At 56.7% G+C, this 17748-nt stretch overlaps 1 protein-coding gene across 9 annotated transcripts in view; it reads left to right on the top strand.

Moving 5' to 3' along the window:
• Positions 1 to 17748, top strand: part of ARHGEF10L (Rho guanine nucleotide exchange factor 10 like) — a 146864-nt gene that overhangs the window by 42539 nt on the left and 86577 nt on the right. For all 9 annotated transcript variants that reach the window (XM_060310461.2, XM_060310476.2, XM_060310467.2 and 6 more), the window contains 4 exons: positions 377 to 568; positions 1340 to 1373; positions 14953 to 15044; positions 16790 to 16873. In XM_060310461.2, the coding sequence (XP_060166444.1) occupies positions 377 to 568; positions 1340 to 1373; positions 14953 to 15044; positions 16790 to 16873 (402 nt within the window). The remainder of the gene's footprint in view (positions 1 to 376; positions 569 to 1339; positions 1374 to 14952; positions 15045 to 16789; positions 16874 to 17748) is intronic.

Here is a 17748-nt window from a genome sequence, read left to right as displayed (position 1 = left end):
TGACACATGGAAATACACACGAAGGTGTGTGCCCAGACGCACGTGGGCAGATGCATTCATAACCCCCCCTTGCTTACAAAATAGGAAAGTAGAAAACAAGACAACCAGAGACTTCCATTCAAGTCCAGATGCACACACGCTCGCCTTGGAAGCTTGCTCCCTGCCCTCCCTCTACTGCCCATCTGCTTAGAGCCCCAAGCCACCCGCGGGAACCTCGGGGCACAGGAGGGCCACCTGACCTGGGCATGGGTTTAATCTAGTCTCTGGGAACTGCCCGCGTGCTCTCTCTCGGACCCCCAGCTGCTCCCCACTTCCAGCCCTCTCTCTGGACCAAACCCTGAGACCCCGCAGCAGGCTAACTCCTCCTCCCTTCCAGGAGATCCGCTGCTTCCTGGAGGCCCAGGCCCCTCCCCCGAGGCAGAGGACGACCCTGGCGAGGCCTTTGAGTTTGATGACAGTGACGATGATGACGAGGACACCAGTGCTGGCCTGGGCGTCCCAGGCGCTGCTCCAGAGAAGGAGGCGGAAGACGCCCCACTGATCCACTTGGACTCCGCCCCCGTCGCTGGTAAGGTGCTCTGGGAGCCCAGGGTCTTCCCATTTCCGGGCCTCCGGGGCTACAGGGAGCTCAGGGCTGCATGGAGGATGCCTTGTGGCTCCTCCACTGTCCCCAGAAAGCAGGAAGGGAAGACAGACCACTGGGAAGAAGCTGCATTCCATCGCTCCCGTTGGGAATTGGAGATTCCTAGCATTCCTGCAGCATCTGGTGCACTTTGGCACTTCCTAAGTGGCAGTGGTTGGCCGTCAATGGCAGTGGTTGGCTGTCGGTTGTGCTTCAGTGACAGTTACTTCCCAGAGCTTGTGTCCCTGAAGCTCCGCTCTCCCCGCAGCTTCTCCCAGGGAATCACAGCCGCCAGAGCAGCAGCCTCCCGGAGCCCTGGGGGCAGGAAGGCCCTGATAAGGCCGGCGTTAAATGGCAGCTTCTGTCATCGGGAGGGACTGGGGACTGGACCGGCAGGAACTTCCTGCAGGCTTGGGGACAAGGGGCTCCTCGAGGGGCTGCGGGTGAGGGCAGGCCCAGAGCAGGCAGCGTTACTGGTTCTGGTCGGAGCTGGGATGTGGGCCATGGGGCTGGGGGTGGGGACAGGCAGGTAGGACTGGTAGGGGAGCGTAATGGTAGTGTGGGGCTGGGGGAGGGCAGGCAGGGACGCAGCAGGCACCGGGCTGGCGGCCCCGTCTCTGGGGCCCCCGGGGAAGCTGGGAAAGGGGGCGGGGATGCGCTGAGTCCCTCGGGCCAGCCGCTGGCCTGACGGGCTCTGCCTCTGCTCTCCTCCCGCAGACCCAGACCTAGCGGCTGCACCACCCCAGACACAGTAAGTGAACCTCGTTCTTTTGCTCTGGCAGCTGGAAAACGAGGAGAGACCGGGCAGGAGGTGTGGGAAGGGGTGGAGCTGCGGCTGTGAGGGCTCAGGGCAGGTCTTTGGCTAAGGAGAAACGCATTTCAGGATCCCTGGGCTGGAGGGAAGAGGTCAGTCCCTGAAACGTGTTACTTTTTCCTTTATTTTTCCCACAAGCATGTGAAGTAGAAAGCAGGCCTGGCTCCACATCCTGGCTTTGTCCCTTGCCAGCTGTGTGGCTAGAAGGAGTCACATAAACTCTCCAAAGTCAGTCTGTTCACATGCAAAATGAAAACAATGAAGTAGCAACCCACTCCATTGGGCTGTGGCTGGGAATTAAACAGCTCTCTGGTGTTCCGCGCGGTGCCACCCTCTGTAATTGTCTTTGCCATCGCCATTTGTTTTGCCAGTATCGTTCCTGCTCCCTTTCCTCTGACTGTTGCTGGGGACTCTGCCCTTCTCCACCTGGGAATCTGTCTGAGTCAGGGCAGCCTAAAGGCTAACACCCCTGGGTGTTGGGGTGATTGCCGGCATCGTACTCTGGGCCCAGCACTGGTCATGGGTCCTTGTGTAAGTCCCAGTCCCCCAGGCCTTGGTTTTCTCATCTGTAAAATGGGCCACTGCTTCCTCCATAGAAGAATGAAGAACTGCTGGGTAAGACACCTAGAGACACCGCGGGCACCTAATCAAGGCAGTTTTACCACCACTCCCCCTGTGGTCTTCAGCAAGTTGGACGGCGCATTCGGGAGTCGGGGGCTGTGAAAGCTGAGGCCTCTTGGAGCTTTGCTCACTGGTGCTCACTGCTCGGCTTTCAGGATCTGGGTGTTTAGAGAGTCCTAAGGGAAGCCTCAGTGGTGGATCTAGGCCCTGGAGTTGATGGCCGGGGCCCCTGGGGTCCTGAGTTTAAATCCTGGCTGCCCTAGTCTGGGGAGGGGTGTCTGAGCCTTCCTTTGTTTTTCTAGAGTGAGCTGAATCGGGCGGCTAATTCTCAGGTAGGTGTCACCCAGCTGGAGGTCTCAGAGATGCAGGTTGTGGCCCTGGGTCCGGGAGCCAGGGCAGTTCTGGATTCAAATTCAAGCCTAGGAGTCCTTGTTTGTGTTCATTTGCTTGTTGGAGTGGGTGGATCCTGGGAGGGTTTCTGCTGGGCTTGGCACTGTGTAATTACCACCAGAAGAGGGGCCAGGTTCTCTCCTCCCTGGTTAGGGACCTGAAATGAATCAGCGATTCTGCACCTGGGCTGGGAAGTCCTGACATTGCTGTGATCTCCCAGGGGTTACATCCCTCCAGGCTGGGCCAGGAATAAAGCCACCCAGAAACTCAGTCTGAACAGGGAAGCAGACTCATCCAGGTGGGGCAGAGGGTGCCAGGGAACAGGGACACTGACCGCAGGGGGGCTAGGGGGGTCTTGGCTCAGCAAGGGAGCATAAATTCACCGGGGGAGAGAGAGGAGGGCTCCACACGAGGAAGCCACTGAGCAGGGACGGGGGCAGGGGCTTGGGAAACGGTGTGGGCAGCCAGCCAGTGCACCCCTTCCAGGAGTCTGGCACTTGCTTTTCTTGGGCCATCCTTCTGGAGACCCTGGTTCCCTGACCTCAGAGTCAGGAGCATAGCTGTCTGGCCTGGCCCTGCCGCCTTCTCTCTGTGTGTCCTGGAGATCCTGGTGACTGCGGCCAGACGCTGTGTCTGGCTGGCGCTGGTGCCCCGTGGAGGCCTCGTTGCAGTGGCCCCCAGAGCTGGTGCTCTACTGCGTCAGAATCACTCAGTGTGGGCCACGCGTTTCTGGGAGAGGGGCCCGGCCTCTGCCTTTAACCCACCACCGGCCATTCCATAGCATGTCCACCTATCCTATACCTGGTCCTGGTGTTGGCCCAGCTCCCTTGAACACCATCTCCTGGAGGTTCAAATCCTCACTCAGCCCTTCACTAGCTGGGTGGCTTTGGGCTCTGTGAAGCTCTCTGAGCCTCAGTTTCTGCATCTGTAAGATGGACGTGTTCTCCGCCGCTAAGCATCGCGAGGAATAAGTGAGGCTGGTTGCTTCTGCTCCTGCCTCCTGACCAGTTTGGATGTTTCCAATGTGATGGGGCCGAAGGGGCGGAGACTGTGTGCCCAGTGCCTCTGACTCCTGGGCTGGGCCTGGGTTGCCAACAGGTGTGAATAAACATCACTTTTGAGAGCCCTTGATGGGGCATTCGTGGGCTGTGAGTCCCCTGCAGAATATTGATTGCAGCAGGAGTCCCGAGAGACTTCCTTTCCCGCCCCCTTAATTTTACAGATGGAGAGACTGAGGGGTGGGGCTTGCCCACAGTCTCCCAGTGAGATGCTGGAGGCCTCCTGACTCCTTGTCCCTCAAGTGTCTCTGTGCTGCTCCCAGCTTTGTTCCCTCCCTTCCAGGTCTCCGTTTACTTAAGTTCCACCTCCTTCCCCGGATGGTGAATTTCCACTCTGGAGTCCTCTGGGAGAAGAGTCAATCCAGATCGCTTTCCTTCTCCTTGGTATCCAAGACAAAGGGAAAAAAAAATATCTTGATTTTCTTTCTTTCTTTTGTTTTTTTTTAAAAAATTTTCCCAAAGGTAGTCACTAAGCAGACATTGCTTTGAATAAGCAAATCTCCAAGCGGAGGGCATTTCATCTCTTCTCACTGCATTTCTTTCACGGTCCCTCTGCCTGAAGGCTTGGAAATGGCCTTGGGCTTTGCCTCGCTGCCTACCTGGCCTCGAGAAAAGCAAGGGCTGCCTGACTCGAGGCTCCTGACAGCACAGTTAGAACCACTGCCCAGATCCGGGCAGCCTCAAAGTGACCTCACTCCCTCCCCAGCTCTCATCCACAGCTGGGGAGGGAAGCGGGTGGGAGCACCGTGGGTAAAGTGAGGGCTGGAGTCCGGGTCTTCGAGGGCCTGGGAGCTCGGGCTCTGAGCCGCAGAGAGCTGGCTTCAAGGCTCACCTGTTACTTAATACCCGTGTGTCATTGGGCAAGTTAACATTTATGCGGTGCTGCGTCATTGGTTACGAGGACAGCTGAGGCTGACGGGCAGTCCAGGTGACCTGGGCAGGGGCACCGGGTCCCTGTCTGGCTGTGAGGCCTGTGGACTTCCGGGTCCCTTCACCTGGTAGGTGGGATTGCCCAGAGGAGGCAGCCAGGCTGTTATGGGGTAGGCAGAGTTGCTGGCTTTGCTGAGTGTGTGTGGCGCCGAGGCCCACGGGGTGATTTTAGGGTCGGGCCCCGCTGCTCCACAAGCCCAGGGAGTGAGGGGGCCTGGGCTCTCGTCCGTCCTGCTGCCGGGAAAAGAACCTTCAGCCTGCTCGGCTGGCTGCTGCTACCTTCTCTTTAAACGGGGCGTGTTATCAGATAACAGCAACAACGACAACAGCAATAATAGCGAACGATAATAGTAATAACAGTGATTGTGTTTACTGTGTACCAGGCACCAAGCTAAATGCCCAGTCCCATCTCTCGTCTCTAGGAAGTGGACACTTCATTACCCATGTCACAGGTGGGAAATTGAGACTTGGGGAAGTTAGGTGGCCAGAGTTACATATAGATGGTACATGTTCATTCAACAGAGACTTAGAACCAGGGCCTCTCCGACCGGAGGCCAGGTGTTTGACCATCACCCGACCCTCCAGGGATGCGCTGGGGACTCGGGATCTAAGCTCAGGACTTCAGACTTCGGTTCATGCTGGGAGGGGTGGCTGGCTCCATAGGAATGATCCCCTTCGGTGTGTATTTATTGGGGTAAGAACTTTGCCTCTTACGAGATCTAACTTTGCCTCTTGAGCTCTTGGGAGAGTAGTGTCCAAGCTGTTGCTGGAAAGTTCCATAGACCCCACCTGGGGAACCAAGCAGAGTGGCCTCGGCCCTGCCTGTGTGTGGTTCTGGGTGGCGCCCGTTCCCTTGAGATAGGAGCAGGGCAAAAGCAGCCCCCTCCCCTCTTGCCCCACACAGAGGTCTCGTGATGGTGGAGGGGTGTGGAAGGGCGTCTCCACCTGCAGGCCAGCTCCACGGGGCCAGGGATTTTTCTTGGCGGGGGAGGCGGGTATTTTGTTTGCTGCCATATCCTCCCGGCTTAGCACGGTGCCAGGCACAGGGCGAGTGCCAAAGGCATCCCCGTTGAATGAACGATGGATTCCAATGGACAGAAGGAGGAGCCGGGTCTGAAAGGCGACTCTCAGTGTCTCCGTGAAAATGAAGAGAAAACAAACCGTGTGGAAACAGAATCCCTGACCCGGGGTTCTGACTCTGGCAGCTGACTGAGGCCAGGACAGAGGCCCGCGGGAAGGGAGGCCTCAAGCGGCCGAGGGGCTGATCCCGCCGACGCCACTCATGTCGGCTGCTGTTTCCTGAGTCACAGTCCGAGTTGAGTGCTTCCTGCACAAGATCTCATCTCCTAGGCAATGCAGCCCTAGGAGGCGGGGCTACTGATTATGCCCATTTTGCAGATGAGGAACTGAGGCTTAGAGTCGAAGTAGTTTACCCGAGATCTTGCAGAGCTGGTGAATGGCAGGGCTGCAGCTTGGCCCGTCTGACTCCACAGCCATCCATCCGCTGGAGCTCACAGGGTTGGCCTTTTTGGTGGACTTTGAAACCTGTGAACTCACAGCCACCCTGAGCACCCAGTAAGTACTTGCTGGGAAATGAGAGCGCGTAGGTCGCCCGCTCCCTGTGTTTTCCCCGACTCGGGCCGTGTCTCTCACCTCTGAGCGCACCATGCCCTGTGGATTTGTTTGCTTTTCCTGCCCAGTTTCGCTGCCATCCCCACCGGCCCCACTGCAGCCTCAGCATTTCCTGTTGGCTCCTGGCCTGGCTGCAGGGACCCTCAGTGGCTCCCGGGAGGTACTTGTCCTGCCCCTTCCTGGGCTTATCCAGGCAAGATGGACTGTGTTGCCCACTGGCCAGCGTCTCTCACCCGGGCCTGGAGCCTGAGGGAAGCAGCTGGGCAGCTGGGAGAGCCAAGGAGACCCATCCTCCCTGGACGCATCAGGTGCCGAGAAGATCAGACCAGGCCTGGGGAAGCAGCGTTTGAACAGGATGGAAACAGGGCGCTGGAGGCCCTGCCTGCAGCCTGGCCTTGTGGCTTCTGAGGGCCGAGGGTCTGGGGAGCATGGGGGCTCTTGGGGGGCAGCTCGACGAGGCTGGAGTAGCCCCTGGCCCCGGGAGGAAATGGAGGTGTCCCCGAAGGCTTGTGAGATGGCTGCAGACCCAGGCTGGAGTTGTCTGGCATCCCGAGCTTGCCCTTAACTTGCTGTTTCCCCAGATCCGGAGCATTCGTAGCCTCCTGTGTCCTGTCCTGCAGGGTCTCCATGGGACCCGAGGACTGACAGAGACAAGCTTCCCTCCCAGTGGAGTCCCTCATGGGAGGGTTATGGGGACCCTTTTCCCATGAAAGACCTCTGTCTGGCCCCTTGCCGGTCCCTAAATTGGAAAAGCTGTGTTTTTGTTTTTGTTTTTGCCCTTTTCCACCCCTGGCTACAAGGGGTTTCCATATAGGAGCTATGGTCTTTGGGTCACAGACCCTTTGAGTCCCCAGTATGAAGGCCACACAGCCTCTGGCCTGAAAAAATGTACACAGGTTCGCATCCATTACATCGAGTCCCCCTTCAGGAACGTGTCAAGTCCACCCCTGGATCCCTGCAGTGACAGGACTCTGCCTTATGCATCTTCCATCCCAGTGCCTGGCACAAAGAAGACACGGCACTAATGGTTTACGTGTGCACGGACGTTACAGTTTATGTAGCCCTTTCCACACGCATCTCATTTTGATTTGCACAACTGTGGCAGGCAGATTAATGTCCCTCTCCAAGACTTCCATGTTCTAATTCCCAGAACCTGGGAATGTGCGACCTTGTACAGATGTGATGAAGTTAAGGGCCTTGAGATGGGGAGATGATGCTGGATTATCCAGGCAGGCCCAACGGAATCACAGGGGTCCTTATAAGGGGGCCTGTGGAGTCAGAGAGGGATTGAGAGATGCTGTGCGGTTGGCTTTGAAGATGGAGGAGGGGCCATGAGCCAAGGCTGCTTCCAGAGGCTGGAAAGAGGCAAGGGAGCAGATTCTCCCTTAGAGCTGCCGGAAGGAGCACAGCTCTGCCAACACCTTGCTTTTACCCTAGTGAAACCCATTGTGGATTTCGGAACTTTATGGCTGTAAGAGAATATACATCTGTGTTGTTTGAAGTTACTAAGGTTGTGGTAACTGTCACAGCAGCAGTAGGAGACTAACACAGCAGCCCTGGAGAGAGGGAATTCTTATGGGTCCCGTCGTGCAGGCCCAGAGAGGTGCAGTCACTGGTCCAAGGGAGCCGAGTGGCAGGTAGTGGCGCTTGGGTTCAAAGCCAGAGGGCCGGGGCTCTGTTTGCTCTTCCCCAGCAGCCCCCTGCCCCCCAGATCAGTGTTCGGCTGGGAGTCCCCCTGCCCTTCCCCTCTGTCCTCCATCCTCCACCTCTCTACTGAGTGCCTGCAATGTGCCAGGCGTTGCAGCGACTGAGGCAGACAGTCCCTGCCCTCGGGGGGCTGACATTCTGTGCCTTGGTGTGTTTATGGGCTCTGTAGCCAGATAACAATGGCCTGTGCGTCTTCTGCACTTATTATTCACCAAGCCCTGTTCTAAGAGCCTCTCCCGCCTCCAGTAATGCTCGTGACACTCACAGGTGGGTGCTCCTGTAATCCCCATTTTACAGATGCAGAAGCAGGTGCAGAGGACACACGCTGTCAGCCTCAGGACACGGAGCTGAGATGAGGCAGAGCCACGGTTGAACCTGGTTGGCTTCCAGACCCAGTGTTCTAACCCCTGTCCTCCCGTCTCCTGCATAGATCTGGTTTGGACCTTGCCTGTCTTCCACATCAGCTCCACAACCGAGGACCCGTTCATTGTCTGATCTGCTTAACCTTCCATGTCGTCTCTGTAAAGTGGAGGCTAAATGAGATGTGAGGACCAGATGCTCCGTCAGCGAGCTGCCCTTAACGCTGTCCTCAAGGGGTGTGGGTCTGCCTGGGGCAGGACTCCAGGGCACAGGGGAGCCCGCGTTGGCCGATCTGTTGCTCAGCGTTGCCTGGGATGTGTTTTCCTTCTCCCTTTCTTTCTTTCTTTCTTTTTTTCTAACAGTCATGCATGTTTATTGTAGAACAATTGGAAAGTACAGAAAATGATAGACTAAAAGCAGCCTTTAATTCTATCACTGTGTGTTCCTACCCAGCTTCCTTGCTATAGAAGTGTACATATGTATATATATATCAATATTTTATAGAACTGTGTTTTATTGCACATGCTGTTTCCCAGCTCACCTTTTTTTTTTTTTTTTTTTTTTGCGGTACGCGGGCCTCTCACTGTTGTGGCCTCTCCCGCCACGGAGCACAGGCTCCGGACGCGCAGGCTCAGCAGCCATGGCTCACGGGCTCAGCTGCTCCGCGGCATGTGGGATCTTCCCGGACCGGGGCACGAACCCGTGCCCCCTGCATCGGCAGGTGGACTCTCAACCACTGCGCCACCAGGGAAGCCCCCCAACTCACCTTTTGACCTAATTACATAGGGTGAGCATTTTCCCATGGGAACTTCTGCAGTACCCCACAAGGCTCTTGATAAGTTATTGCTGGGGGTACAGTGCCTGTCCTGGGTCTGACTGCTGAGCCTGGGGCCCTCGAGATGACGGGAGGGAGGTGCGTGCACCACAGAGCAGAAGGCCAAGGTGGGGTCTGGGTTATTGTCTATGGCTGGGGGGAAAGATGGTTCCCCCGTGGCCTTGATGCTCGCTCCCCACTGAGGACTGTATTATAGATATCAAGTCAGGGTCCCCTCCTCCGACTTCCCTGGGGGCTCCTCCCCACTCTGCTCATTCAGTAAGTGGATTTGTGACCATGTGGGTGATGGCACAGGACAAACAGACTGGGGCCCAGAGCCATTCCATATGTGAGGGGTGGCCGGGCTCAGTGTGAAGAGATGAGTGCATACAGGGACCCTGTTAGCTGGAGGAGGGGTGGAGGGGAAGGAGGGGGAAGGGAAACAGTGCACCGGGGGTATTTATCGTGGGCCAGACCCTCTGCTAAGAGTTTTACAAGCCTTTGTTTACTCCTTCCTGGAACCCTAAGAGGGAAGTATTATTGCTCCATTTCACAGATATGGAAACTGAGGCACAGAGAGATGCTAAGTGCCTTATCTGTGTTATCTCATTTAATCCTCACAGCAGCAAGTAGAGTGATTATTCATCCCATCCCTCAGCAGCTCCAGGATGTTTAGCCACTGTCCTGGTCCACAGCCAAGTGGCAGAGCTGCGATCTTATCCCAGGTCTGTTGGCTCTGGAGCATATGTCTGTTCCCACCCTAAGCCCACGATTCCCCCGTTCTCAACCCTGGCTGCACATTGGAGCCAGCAGGGAGCTTTAAAAACACCAATGCTGGGCCCCTCCTGACGGATGGGTCAGAATCACTGGGGCAGGGGCTCTGGGTCTGTATCTCTGAGGAGCTTCCCAGGTGACTGCCGTGGGCAGCTGCTTTGAATCCTCCTACCAGGTGATCTTCAAGGTTTTTCTGCCTTTTTTTTTTTTTTGGCTGCACCGTGCGGCATGTGGAACTTCCCCGACCAGGGATCGAACCTGTGCCTCCTCAGTGGAAGCGCAGAGTCTTCACTACTGGACCACCAGGGATGTCCTTCTGTTTTTTTTTTTTAAATCCTTATTAGAGTACGGTTGATTTATAATGTTGTGTTAGTTTCAGTTGTATAGCAAAGTGAATCAGTTACACATATACATATATCTACTCTTTTTAAGATTCTTTTCCCATATAGGTCATTACAGAGTATTGAGTAGAGTTCCCTGTGCTATACAGTAGGTCCTTATTAAGTATCTATTTTATATATAGTAGTGTGTATATGTCAATCCCAGTCTCCCATTTTATCCCTCCCCCCTGCCCCCTTTCTGGCTTTAACATGCTATATGAACTAGGAAGTGGCCAGGGCTGAAAAGAAAACTGGCAGCAGGCTTAATCCGGGCTTGATGTTTTTGCCTTTCTTTTGTGTCTCTTGGATTTAGGGATAGTGGTAGTGGTGCTGCTGGGGAATTTCTTGAGGGGAGTGATACTCTTGAGTCGGGCCATCCTGGGCAAGCCCTGCTGTCCCAGCCCTCGGTCTGCTGCAGATTGGGTTTTACTCAAGACCTTATAAGGCTCATGTTATTTTGGTCCTTTCAATTCCCAAAGGTGGAATTCTTTCCTCTTTCATATTTTTCAAACCTTGTCCTGGAAAAGGCATCAGGAATACCGTGTGCGCGCGCGCGTGAACACACACACGCACACGCACACGCGCGCACACACACACACACACACACACACACACACACAGCCACCCAGCCAGCCAGGGATCCTCTGACCATACTGGTTTGGGGGGTCTTCTCTCTGATAACTCACACTGTGTAGCCTCTGGGAAGGGACCTTGTGGAATCTGCTGAGCAACCGGGCCCGCCATTCTCAGGGTGGGGCTTCTTGTCTTTAAAAGAGGCCGGGGAGCGGGGCATCCATCATCACTGAGTGTCCTCGTGTGAAGGGGCTGACGGAATGGGGTGACCAGGCTAGAGCAGGTCCCTGCTGTCACAGGACACTCACTTCCCCTCTTGTCCCCGGCGTGTCCCTGGAGAGAGAGGAGGTGGGCTCAGAAGGTGCTTTGAGCTCTGTGGTGGGCTCCTGGTGTACTTGACCTCGGTCTGGTCGGTGAACGCTGTCATGGGGGGGCCTCCTCTTCTTTGCCCAGCTTCTTGTTCTCTGTTCCTCTCCGAGGACTTGGCTCCTTTTCTTGGCATTCGAGTGGAGTGGCGGTGGCCTCACTTTGTAAGACGGTGTCATCTTAGTGGCTGGCCTTTCTTGCCTGTGCAAGCTGAGAGGCATTAGAAGTGCAGGAAGCTCAGATAAGGGCGAGATAATTGGCCTCTTATTGCTTTTTTATGGCTCTTTTATTATCTGAAACCTTTGGGGAGGCTCCAGGAGTGTTTGCTCACAAGGAGAATTAGATTTTCCAGCCAGGCAGCAGCTGGGAGAGGCTGCCCCTGGGTGGGCTCAGGGTGGGTCAGTGGCCTTGGCAGGCAGCTAGAAGGGCCAGGGAGGGAGGAGGCACCCCCAGCCTCATTTCTTGCCATGCCCACTGCTTCCCTGTCCTGGGAGGCTCTTCCCCCTCCCGTCTGCCTGGGGAACACCTGCTCCGGTCTGAGGGCAGCAGAGTTGGTGTCAAGAGCAAGGCTTTGCAGGCAAAGTGCGACTCTGCCACTTGCTGGCCAGGTGATTTGGGGCAAGGTACTTGCCAATTCTGAACCTCACTTTCCTCATCTGTAAAATGGTCACAATGAGACACACACTTGTCCTCAAGCACTCTGCCTAGGGCTGGGCGCAGAGAAGATACCAGCAAAGTGCAGGGCAGGGGTGCTGGTGGTCTCCACCCAAGCGTGGGAAGACCTGTCCATGTACGGGCACTGGCCTCTTCCCTCCCTTGGGGCCCCTGGTGTCTCCGCTTGCCTCAGCCCTTGAGGCACTCAGGGTGGGCATAAAGGTCGCTGCTCTGCTGTGTGGCCCCTGCTCCCCCGCCCAGGAAGCCAGGACCAGTGCCTCGATGGCTGCTCAACAGAAGCACGAGCCCACCAGCTTCTCCAGTCGTGCCGGTGGCTTAAAGCCACGCTGTCCTGTTCGGGGGCCACTAGCCACGTGTGGCTGTTCAAAATGAAATACAATGAAAAAATAAGTTCACTGTGTTTTGGTAACGTGCAAACCAGAGGCTCATATTTTCAGCCCCATCCTGGCTTTTAGCATGTCGTAGCAGTTACAGATCCCTTCTAAAGCTGTCTGACCTTACCCCCAAATGCCCATCCCGCCTCCAGAAGGTCACCCGGGACCTTCTGGGGTGTTCACTGGTCGAAGCGCACCTCAGCCTTGGAGCTGGTGTCACGATTTCTCCTGGACAGAGACTCGATCATGCATCTCTGACTATGCCAAGAGCTCTTTCTCTCTTTCCTTTGTTTTTTTTTTTTTGTGGTACGCGGGCCTCTCACTGTTGTGGCCTCTCCTGCCACGGAGCACAGGCTCCGGACGCGCAGGCTCAGCGGCCATGGCTCACGGGCCCAGCCGCTCCGCGGCATGTGGGATCTCCCCGGACCGGGGCACGAACCCATGTCCCCTGCATCGGCAGGCGGACTCTCAACCACTGCGCCACCAGGGAAGCCCTCTCTTTCCTTTTTAAAAACATGGTTGGGAGAGCAGTCAAGCGAGGTGCAGTGATGTCGTGACACAGCGAGTCCGTGATGTCGGTGAATGTTTGAATGCGGGCTCCCTGCTTCCACATGGTCTGGTGGAAGGAGCAGACTCTGCAGGCGGACAGCCTGGGCTGCAGATCCCAGCTCCCTCTGACGGGCCGAGTGACTTCAGTAGAGTCAGTCATCAAGACTTCGTGAGCCTTAGTTTCCCCATCTTAGAATGAGGACGACACTGCCTACCTCACGTGGGCTCTTGTGCAGTGAAATATGCAAATATAGGTAAAGTACAGCAAGCGGCACCTGGCGTGTTCTTCCAGGAGTCACCAGTTGTCACGGTTAATGTAGCAAAGCAAACTTTAAAACCAAACTCTGCCGAAGTCTCGTCAGCTCCCGCTGCAATGATTCGGTTCTGTCTGAGCATTTCTGAGCGGCTGCACTCAGCACCTTGAAGCCGCCTCCAGGTTGAGAAGGTGATGACTCAGGGAAGCGCCGTTAGGGATTGGGGCTCAGGTGGCTCCAGCCCAGCACCCCTCCTGGCCCAGACCAGCCCTGTCCCCTCTTGGCCTTAACTTCCCGCCGATGGAAAGCGTTACCCCAGGACTGAAACGCGCCCCTCCCCCCCAGGCGACACTGCTGACTTCTGGCAGTAAAACCGGAGCTGAGTCTTGCTTCTCCAATGGTGCTGGTGGCTTCGGCCTGCGTTGTCCTGTTCGGCGGCTGCTAGCCACATGTGGCTATTTAAAATTAAATGACCTAAAATGAAAAGTTAAGTTCCTTAGACACACGAGTTCCATTAGCCACCTTCCAAGTGCCCGTAGCCACGCGTGGCTCACTGGACAGCACGGACGTGGCATGTTTCCACCGTCACAGCCGTCCTTGCTCTGTTACCTGAGACGCAGTCCTGAGAGCCCAGCTTAGGGGCCCAGCAGGCTGGCTTCACCGTCCGGCTCTGCCACTCACAGGCCGGTGACCTTGGGCAGGTTCCTCTGCCCGCCACCTGCCGGAGTGGGAAGGATGCCAGGATCTACCTGTCAGTGCTACTGGGAAGGCGAGGCCAAGGGCCTGCTCACAGGAGGTGTTCCACACTTCACTCTCCTCCCTCCCCTCTCCCTGCACTTCCGGTTGTCATCTCCCCCCTTCCCCTCCCCCTCCCCCTCCTCCTCCTCTGTTAAGGGCTTGCGTGATGGCAAGTTCAAGTCAATTCTTCGTAACAGTGGCAGCTGCCTTGGACAGTAGAAGGCCTCTACCCTCTGGGTTGCCAGATGTGGCTTTTTTTTTTTGAGCATGGGCTTAAAGAAGAAAACAAAAACCTTTCACTCTGGGATAGTTTTAGATTTACAGGGACGTTGTAAAGGTAGCACATAGGGTTCCATACACCTCCTCATCCTGTTCTCCCCGCTGTTCGCATCTTACACGACCACGGGATATTTATCAAAACTAAGAAACCAGCGTTGGTACGTTACCATTCTCTGAACTCCTGACTTTACCTGGATTTCATCAGTTTTTCTGCTTATGTTCCTTTTCTGTCCCGGGATCCCATCCAGGACCCACGTGGCATTCAGTTGTCATTTACATTGCTCTGCTCTGTGACAGTGCCTCAGTTTTGTTTTTCTTGATCATTGAGGAGTAGTGGGCAGGTGTTTTATAGCATGTTCCCCCATCTGGGTTTGTTTGGTGTTTTTCTCATGATTAGCCTGGGGTTATGGGCTTGGGGTAAGAATCCCACAGAGGTGAGCACCCTTCTCATCACGTCGTATCTGGAGTACATGATGCCCGAGTGACGGCACTGGGTTTTGCTCACTTGACCGCTTGGTTAAGGTGGTGTCTGCTGTTTCTCCACTGCTTTCTCTTTGCTTCTCTGCTCCTGGGAAGCGTGCCTCTGGTCCAGCCCATCCTCAAGTGTGTGGGAGTTAAGCCCTGCCTTCTGTGCATGGTCTTGTGAAGCTTCGCAGGTCCTCGTCTCTCAGACGCAAGGCCCCCCAGTCCTCTCCTCCATCTTGCATGTGGAGACTGGGGAGGTGGAGGTTCCCACTGAGTCTGCCCTGGAGGAGGAGAGACAGGGTGCCCTGGCCTGAAGAGCATCTGATCCCTATCACTTGTCACCGTGAATACGTTTGACCTTTATGCTCTTGTAAAGCAGCAGGTCGGCCTTACAGTGCCTTCTAGAGGTGAGGAAACCAAGAGGGGACGGGGCTTGTCCAAGGCCAACCCAGCTGTGGCCTCCCCAGCTCGGCCTTGGGGTCAAGTGGCCCTGTCACCTGGTGAGGGGCTGTCTGACGCTTCAAGGAACCAGCTGTCCCATCCTCCTGGCTCACTGGCCCTGCTTCTCCGCCCGCAGGGAGCCGGCCGTGGTGAGCAATGGGGATGCCGTGGACACAGCTTTCTCTGGGGTCCGGCGCTCCAGCTGGAGACGGAAGAGCTCCCGTCGCAGTAAGTCCCCCGCATTCGCCCCCCGCGCCACCCGCCCCCCAGGTCTCAGCCCCAGGAGGTTGGTGTCAGGATAACCTCCCCTTCTCTAGGCTGAGAGAGCTGATGTGGGCTTGTTGTCCTTGCTGCATGGCTGCTGTGGGCTAGGTGGCAGCTCTGAGGTGGACTGGCCACTGCCCACCCTTGAGAGTTGCCCCCCTTTGCCACCTGATGTGAGTCGTGATCCAGGAGTAGATCACACATTCAGCTGCTCATCTGTCCCCCAAATACTTCCAAAGCTCCTACAGTGGGCCAGGGTGATCTGGGTGGTGGGTGTACACTGGTGACCAAGACGAGGTCCCTCTGGCAGCAGAACCAGACACATAGGCGGGTGGTTACCATGCAGAGAGCAGGTGCTAGGATGGGGAGGTGGGAATTGGGAGAGCCCACGAGTCCTGAGGCAGAGAGTGAAGGAGCAGGGCTCCGGGCAAGAGTGTCTAGGCTGAGAGGGCAACCTGTGCCGGAGCCCAAGGGCGAGGGGATGCCTGGCACCTCGGAAGCAGTGAGCCTTGGTGTGGTGGAGGGGAGGGTCTAAGGGGTGAGCAGGGCCAGGTGAGGCTGCCATCTCCCCAGTTCCTCCTAGAGTGTGTGTGGGGTGCCCCCGGAGGCCGTGCTTTCCCCAAAGTGACAGTGAGCCATAAGAGGCCAAGGGGAAGCCATGAGACCACGTCTGCACTTCAGTCCCATCACTGGTGCTCCGAGACAAGGTGGTGGGCTGGAGGCTGTCCAGGGGAGGGAGGCTGATGGCTGCAGCCAGGGACCTGGAGAGAGGCGGGCAGGTCTGAGCCATGTGGGAGGCAGAATCTGTGTCGGTGGGGAGGGGGCGGTGAGGCTCCTATAGGGCTCTGGGGGCCCTGGGACCGCAGGGAGCAACGCAATTAGGAACGGGGACTTCAGAGTCCATCTGGTCCTCTGTCTTCCTGGAAGGCCTGTGGGGTGAGGACAGGCTACCATCAGGGGTGGGGACTGGTTTCCCAAACCCTCGCTCTGCTGGGGCCACATGCCCCTAGAGAGGGCAGAGATTGGGCACACAGTTATCGGGGGGGAGACCTCTTTAAATATTCCAGCTCAGGAGCTGCTAACATGGGCAGGATGTGCTCTCTGCCCTGCTCATAGCACACCCAGCAAAGTGTTAGGGGATTGATGTGCTCATTTGCAGAATTTTTTTACCAATCAGGGCCCCGCTGGCTGAGTTCTGGGGGACTCTCCTTAACCCCACTCTCCAAATCCATTCCCCCACTCCCTGCCGTATCCTGTGCTCATTAGATATGGCTGCCTTGCCCTCCCCTGCCTCTGGGTGGGGAGTGACTCCTTTTGGGGTAGTCCTGGGGGCCTGGGCGGCTGAAGAGGCTTCCGGGCCCTGGAGCACAGGTGCTGGGTTTGCTTCATGCTCCCTGCAGGTGCCATCAGTCAGAGGGGCAGGCCTGCAGGTGTCGGGGCGGCAGGGGGCATGTGCCGCAGTCACTGGGAGGGCGCCTTGGAGGGGCTGGGGAGCGGGAAGAGGCAGCGGAAGCTGCGTCCTCTTAGAGCAGTGGCAGGCTAGGGTTCCCCAGGGGTTGGGCTGCAGGATGCTGGCCCAGATGAGCCGTGGGGGTGCGGGCGGGCGGGCGGAGGGAGCTGCCAGCTGGTGCAGTCCTGCTGTCAGTCTGGCAGCCGCCCTGGGCCACCACAGCCTCCTTCGTGCTCTTTTCCTCTCCCTTCTCTCCCAGTCGACCGGTTTACTTTCCCCGCCCTGGAAGAAGATGTGATTTACGACGACGTCCCCTGCGAGAACCTGGACGCCCATCAACCCGGTAAAGCCTCTTTCAGGAGTCCCGCTTCTCTCCGGACAGAGGAGGGGTGGGAGGGGCGGCGGGAGGGCGGGGCCTGGGGAGGGTCTCTCCTTCCACTTCCTCCCCGGCCCCCACCCAGTCCATGGCTCCTCCTTCTTGCTTTTAAAAAGCACGGCCGTCTTCCCGGGAGAGTCAGGAGATGGCTGAGGGCGTGGCCAGGCTGGGGCTAGGGCGGGGTTAGGGCTTCATGGGGCGGGGTTAGGGCTCCATGGGGAGGGGTTAGGGCTTCATGCGGAGGGGTTAACGCTTCAAGCGCAGAGATTAGGGCTTCAGGGGCAGGGGCATGCTGGTCTGTAGGTCCCCAGGCAAATCTCTCACTTTTCCAAGCCTCCATTCCTCCTGAAAATGGGTTAATAGTCCAGACTTGCTGAATGGTGAAGCAGAGAAAGCCTGGGAAAGCCTGGGCCCTGCCGGGAAGATCGGGGCCGCAGAGGAGAAACAGGGTGGAGGAGGGTGAGTGCTGCTGGAACTGGGCCCACATACTCACCTAGCTGGAAGGAGGACTACCCAGGGACGAGGGGTATTTAATATCCATTCACAGTAAGAGCCGTCTTTGCTTAAACACGTTTTGCCAGCTGCTCTTCATGGTTTATCTCCTGTAATCTGCTTTGAAACTTTGACTTAGGGTATTACTTCCTTATTCTTCAGAGGAGGAAACTGTAGAGGCAGAGCTGGGATTCGAACCTGGGTCATTCTGACTCCAAGTCCAGTGCTCTGTCCCCCTCCCCCCCACAAAGGACTTGGGTGGCATTTTATGAAAGATGAAACGCATTTGCTTCCCCTGTTCAGTCAACCCTGTGAGGTCGGTAGGGCAGGGCCTATGGCACCAGTTGACA

The sequence above is a fragment of the Globicephala melas genome, chromosome 1 (assembly GCF_963455315.2).
Source record: "Globicephala melas chromosome 1, mGloMel1.2, whole genome shotgun sequence".
In the NCBI taxonomy this organism is placed as follows: Eukaryota; Metazoa; Chordata; class Mammalia; order Artiodactyla; family Delphinidae; genus Globicephala; species Globicephala melas.
Note: the sequence above shows the minus strand (reverse complement) of the source record. Positions and strands in the feature narration are given on the sequence as shown.